Here is a 6,037-nt window from a genome sequence, read left to right on the forward strand (position 1 = left end):
ATACCTATATGTTTATTTTAAAGATGTAACATATATTAACAACATATTGAATAATTTACTGCATTAATGGAAGTATTAGAATATTTGCAACTATGGGTGCTAGATGTATGAAAGCCTAAGGAATGCACATTTTCTTTAATATTAAATTGGCTTCAGACCCAAAGAAATTCCAGTTAAAAACAAGTCCTTCTGTTGGACAACAAATATACTTGGACTAGTCCTTTAACTTGCTGAGCTTGTTTTAAATATGATTCTTTAATATAAACTGAGCTAAAAACTTGAAATATAAAGCCCCTTATTTAGGTAATTTATTTTCTTTGTGTATGTTTTGTCTTAAAGGTGCAGCAGTTTTTTGAATCCATCAAAGAGCAGGCTTCTCAGCTGAGAGCAACGCAGATTGCTCTGGACAATTTGCAGAAAAACATTCGCTGGGTTCAGAGGAACTTGGAAACTCTGAGAAACTGGCTGAGTGAGCAGATGAAATGACAGACAGCAGAAACATGCAAGTCATCTGAGGGAAAAATCTGAGGACTTTCCAAATATCTTTGAGGTTTTTGAGTGTGCAACCTTGGAAATGTTAATTTTAGGATAATAAAACTATTTTGTATTTGTGAAATTGTAAATTTCAGGGATGATCTTTGTTAGAGTAAAAGTTAATTAAAATTGGCAGATGGCAGACTGTGCATATCATAAACACTTTGTTGTCAGTGTGTGTCTGTGCATTCTGAGAGAAAGCAAAGATCAACAAATAGATGATAAAGGGATTTATTGTATCAACTAGCACCTTTGTTTTTTCTGTTAACTGCTGCAGTTTATTGGAGTATACAATATGTTCACTCTTTTATTGTGCCTGTGCTTATGGGTTCAGTTATTATCGGTGTATCTACATCATGGGCATGACCATTAAATTATTTTATTTTATTTTATTAACCTTCTTTAGGGTTGAACAGACACCAAACAATTTCAATGAGTTTTAAAAACAGAATTTGGGTGCACAATTGTATGCCTGTTTGTCCTGCATGTTGCCCTGCGATAGCACTGGCAACCTGTCCAGGTGTACCCCGTAGACTCCTGGAGATAGGCACCAGCTCCTGTTTCAACTGCCAAATTGTTGATTTGAAGTTGACGATTGTGGAGGTAGTCATCCTTCATTAGCTAGTCCCTTTGTCCAATGCACCAATACCTCTGGTAGGAAAAACAGCACATTGTTACAGCCCGCATGCCTGCTTGACAGTTGGTGCAGTGTTCTTAGGTTTAAACGCCTCAGATTAACTCCTCCAAACATACCTCTTGATTATGTAGATTAATGGCTCAATCTTTGTCTCATCTGGCTGCAATTTTCTTTACTTTTTATTATGCATGTGGGCAGCAGATATTTTCAGTTGAGTATTTGCTTTATTCTTATTTCTTAGTTAATATCCACTTGGTCCATATTACTGTAAAACTGGCTCCACTGTGGAGAATAGAATCTGTGTTCCAGCAGTTTCCAGTTTGTGGTAAACATTAGCTTTGGTAGTTAGTGCGTTGGTATTGAACATCCAAACCCTTATTTTCTTTCATCTGAGGGTGACAGTCTGGAAAGGGTGGTTAAAACTTGGGCACTATTGGATGTTCCAACATGACAATGATTATAAAACAAACAGAAAATCTGGTTTTTAAAGGAATAATTGAAACAGCCTGAATGGGACAGACTTTCTCAGTGCACCTGACCAGATCACACTAACAGGACAGAGTTAAAATATTTTTGTTTTGTTTATCACACTATTTTTTTTTTTTATCACATTACAAATTTTAGTACCTTATTGGGACAAATTTGTCTCATTTTCTCGAGAACATGCCATCTTTTGGAAAGTGTGTGTACCATTTGTTACTGTGTTTGCACAGTACTGGACAGCATATCTCTTTAGGAAATTTAAAGAAAAAAAACAAATACAACAAAACAACAGCAATACAAAAACAAATGAAAACCAAAGCCCAAGCACTAGTGCATTGTGACAAATTCACATCTGTATTCAATGGAGGCACACCTGTGGATGTATTTTAATGCTGCATTCGATTTGTCTCAAAAACTGGGACTGACGTCCCACTCAAGCTTAAAGCTTTCTTGTTGCAAGTCAGAAAGCAATAGGATCTGCTTTTTATTATGGTAACTACTAGTAATACAAGCCAATAACAATGTAGCCAAGTTCTCTCCAACTTCTGTATGTAAACACAAAAAGAACCCATTTACATGTAGATAATTTACAGCATTATATGTGCCACTGGTTTAATGAGAAACAAACCGCTAATCAACAGTCTATCCAAATGTCTACCTTGGCCTTTGCATGAACTACTATATTCTAAATACATGCGGCCATATTGGACAAAAAATTTAGGATTGCTCAGCAAGCTCTGACTTTTGCTGTTCGAATTCTGACTTCAGGGGACGTTCCCTCTGTTTTTGCGACCGGAAATTCTTCAGACTTCCGAGGAGAAGGAGAACACACCATATTGTATATCTCAGACACACTGCTTCCTTGTGAATCATCATAGGAAAACCACAACAAATCAGCCAGTTGATCAGGAAAGGTATTTAGAAGTCTGGTTTACCCTTGAGTATAACTTCCAGATGTGTTCCTGAAGGGGTTGTTTTCATCTATTCAAACAATAGTACACTAATAAAAACAGCATGTCAATATCCACCTGTTAATGAATGAGACAGGTTGTGTGCCCCAGAGATATACGTGTTTTGGTGTGAAATGTGCTATTCAACCAAGGACAGAAGGAAAGTTAAGTTAACCCTGAACCAACATGGGCTGAAATGCCACTGAGACAGGAAGAACCCATTATTCTAAAAGAAAACTCACCAGACCACAGGAAATGTGGTCGGATGGTCTGATCTCCAATCCAAAGTTAAAGTTTTGAAAATGTTGACCCAACTCTAAAATACTGGAGTGGCAGCATTGTGTATGTGTGTTTTGCTGTAGGAGGGACTGGTGCATGTCATGAAATATATGGCATCATGAGGAAAGAACATGATATTGAAATATTAAAGCAACATCTCATGACATCCGCCTGGAAGGTAAAGCATAAGTGCAGATGGGTCTTCCAAATGGACAATGTATTACCCTGCTAATACTGCTGAATTCATTATAAAGTGGGTAAGGGACAGCGAAGTCAATGTTTTGTAGGTGGTCATTACAAAGACCTGATCTCAGTAATAACAACAATAATAAGAAGAATAAACTATATATATCTATACATATCTATATAGATATACAGTACGTATATAGATTTATATAATAAAAAAATAAGAAGAAACCATTAATATGTATATCACTTTTAGTCAAAGTGCTTTACAGACATAGAATAAACATACAGGCAAGTGTACACATATAATTAAAAAGCAAATATACTCAAAGTTAAGATGAAATCAATAAAAATGACAATAAAATCATAAACAATTACATAAAAAAGATTAGAGTAAAGATAAGAACAATAAAATCTAAATTTAAAAAAGATCAGCGCATCAAAAGTAATCAAATTTACCCTAAATTAAGCATAAACAAGACAGTGTGAAGTACATTGGCTCCCTGTTAAATCCAGAATAGAATTTAAAATTCTCCTCCTCACATATAAAGCCCTTAATGATTTAGCTCCATCATACATCAGAGATCTGATTGTTCCATATATTCCTAACAGAGCACTTCGTTCTCAGACTGCAGGTTTACTGGTGGTTCCTAGAGTCTCTAGAAGTAGAATGGGAGGCAGATACTTTAGTTATCAGGCTCCTCTCCTGTGGAACCAGCTTCCAGCTTTAGTCCGTGAGGCAGACACCCTGTCTACTTTTAAGGTTAGGCTTAAAACTTTCCTTTTTGATTAAGCTTATAGTTAGAGTGGCTTAGTTTATCCTGAGCTATCTTCCTTATTTTTTACCTCCGTCTTCTTCCCTCCCTGTTGGTTGGAGTAAGGGGAAGTCAGGTTTAGCCTAAACCGGCTCAGTTATGGTTGAGGTGCAAACACACCCTCCATTTCTGCTACCTGTATGACCCCTTCTCTTTTCCAATGGTTATAATCAGTCTGACAGAGGGAAGTATCCCAATCCTTGTGGTTTTTAGTATAACAATGACCATCAGTGGGACCCTTTGTGAGGTGCCTTGAGACGACATTGTTGTAAATAAGTGCCGCTTAACTAAATAATCTGAACTGAAACTATCTGTGTAGTTATGCTGCTATAGGCTTAGGCTGCTGGAGGACATAACGACCACTTACACTTCGCTACATTCTCACACTACTCTCCAATTTTGCATTATTTGCTGTTATTTCAGCTTTTAACCTTGTTCTCTCTTTTCTCTTCCTAGAAGCTACACCTGGCCTGACTCTGTATCTACCTGTGACACCTTTTTGGAGAGGGGCATCATCCAAGCTTCTGCTGGCAACAACTTAATGCTCACCCTCTACCGATGATCCACTTGGCCCTGTCTTTTAGTGTTTAACCCTTTCTCTCTCCTAGACATGGCAATTGACTGATCTTAACTGTAACTAACTCTATGTGCTCTTTTTCAGACTCTAACCTTGAAAACTGGCTCAGAGTTTATCTGTTCTTTCTTTCTAGGTGAAACGACTAAAGGAGCTACATCCATTAACATTTACTTTTCCTTCCCATAGAAAGTACTCCTGGATCAGTGCTTCTGTGTTCTCTTTGTGTCTCTGCTCTGTTCTCTCAAACCCCCAGTCGGTCGTGGCAGATGGCCGCTCACACTGAGCCTGGTTTCTGCTGGACGTTTCTTCCTGTTAAAAGGGAGTTTTTCCTCTCCGCTGTCGCTACATGCATGCTCAGTATGAGGGATTGCTGCAAAGTCAACGCCAGTGACTGTCCACTGTCTCTACATGCTCATCCAGGAGGAGGGAATGCTGCAAGTCACTGACTGGATGCAATCTGCTGGGTTTCCTTAGATAGAAAAACTTTTTATCCAATTTGAATAAAAAGCTAACTCTGACTGCACTGTTCAATTGTTAGGATTAATTGGAATGTATGAACCTGACTGTTGTGAAGTGCCTTGAGACGACATGTATTGTGAATTGGCGCTATATAAATAAAACTGAATTGAAAATTGAATTGAATACTGACAGTTCAAAGCTATAAACAAATGGGTCTTTATTTTGACCTATAAACACTGAGTGAACATGCCTGCCACTAGAGGTAGATTGTTCCACAATTTTGGTGCCCGATATGAAAAAGCTTGCCCACCCTCTGTTTTTAATGCAAACCCTGGGGATGCTGAACAAATCACTACCCACTGCAGCGGACATGCTGGTGTATAGGGGATCAACAGATCAGATATGCAGCCCCAATGTCATTGACTATTTCATACATTAAAATAAATACCTTACAATGTACTTTAACATCTATCGGAAGCCAGTACAGAGGTTATAGAACTGGAATGATTCGTGAATATTTACTGGTACCTGTCTTGCTTTGCTGCTGCATTTTGCGCCATCTTAAGACCTCACAGACTCTTCTTTTGTAAAACTTGAGAAAAGAGCATTACTATAAACTAATCTTGAAGAGATAAAGTCATGAATAAGCATCCTTAAATACAGTAGAAAATATGTAGTTTGGGCTGAAAAGGTGTGTGTGAGAAAGGCAGCCTACAATCCTGATTTAGGCACACCATTTCCGTCAGGATGACTGAGTCCAAATACCAACAAACATTTGAAAGAAGCTTGTAGAAGGAAACCAAAACGTTTGACCCAGGTCGTACAGTTTAAAAAAATCTAGCAAATACTAAGAACATTTATTTACACTTCTGAGTTTGAAGAAGTGTGAAAAAAAATTCTCATTACTAGTTGTCTTGCTCAATATTCTGTCGTTTAATACAGGAACGGTTAAGTCTGATTAATGTCTGACAATATCAATAAAAGGTGGTGTGTCTTTTTTTTAAATTTTTTTTTACAGTGTATGTGAACATCTGGTTTCAGATGTTATTAGCCAAAATTATTTTATTTTATCATTCATGCCTTTCGTATTCAATTGTATTACTATAAAGTCCTTTAA

At 37.4% G+C, this 6,037-nt stretch overlaps 1 protein-coding gene across 1 annotated transcript in view; it reads left to right on the forward strand.

The window, feature by feature from the left end:
* Positions 1-696, forward strand: part of LOC124877198 (endoplasmic reticulum aminopeptidase 2-like) — a 27,363-nt gene extending 26,667 nt beyond the window's left edge. The window contains exon 21 of the mRNA XM_047380257.1: positions 340-696. Coding sequence (XP_047236213.1) covers positions 340-486 — 147 coding nt within the window. The 3' untranslated portion in view covers positions 487-696. The remainder of the gene's footprint in view (positions 1-339) is intronic.
* The last annotated feature ends 5,341 nt before the right edge of the window (positions 697-6,037 follow it).

Source organism: Girardinichthys multiradiatus, chromosome 12 (assembly GCF_021462225.1).
Source record: "Girardinichthys multiradiatus isolate DD_20200921_A chromosome 12, DD_fGirMul_XY1, whole genome shotgun sequence".
NCBI lineage: Eukaryota > Metazoa > Chordata > Actinopteri > Cyprinodontiformes > Goodeidae > Girardinichthys > Girardinichthys multiradiatus.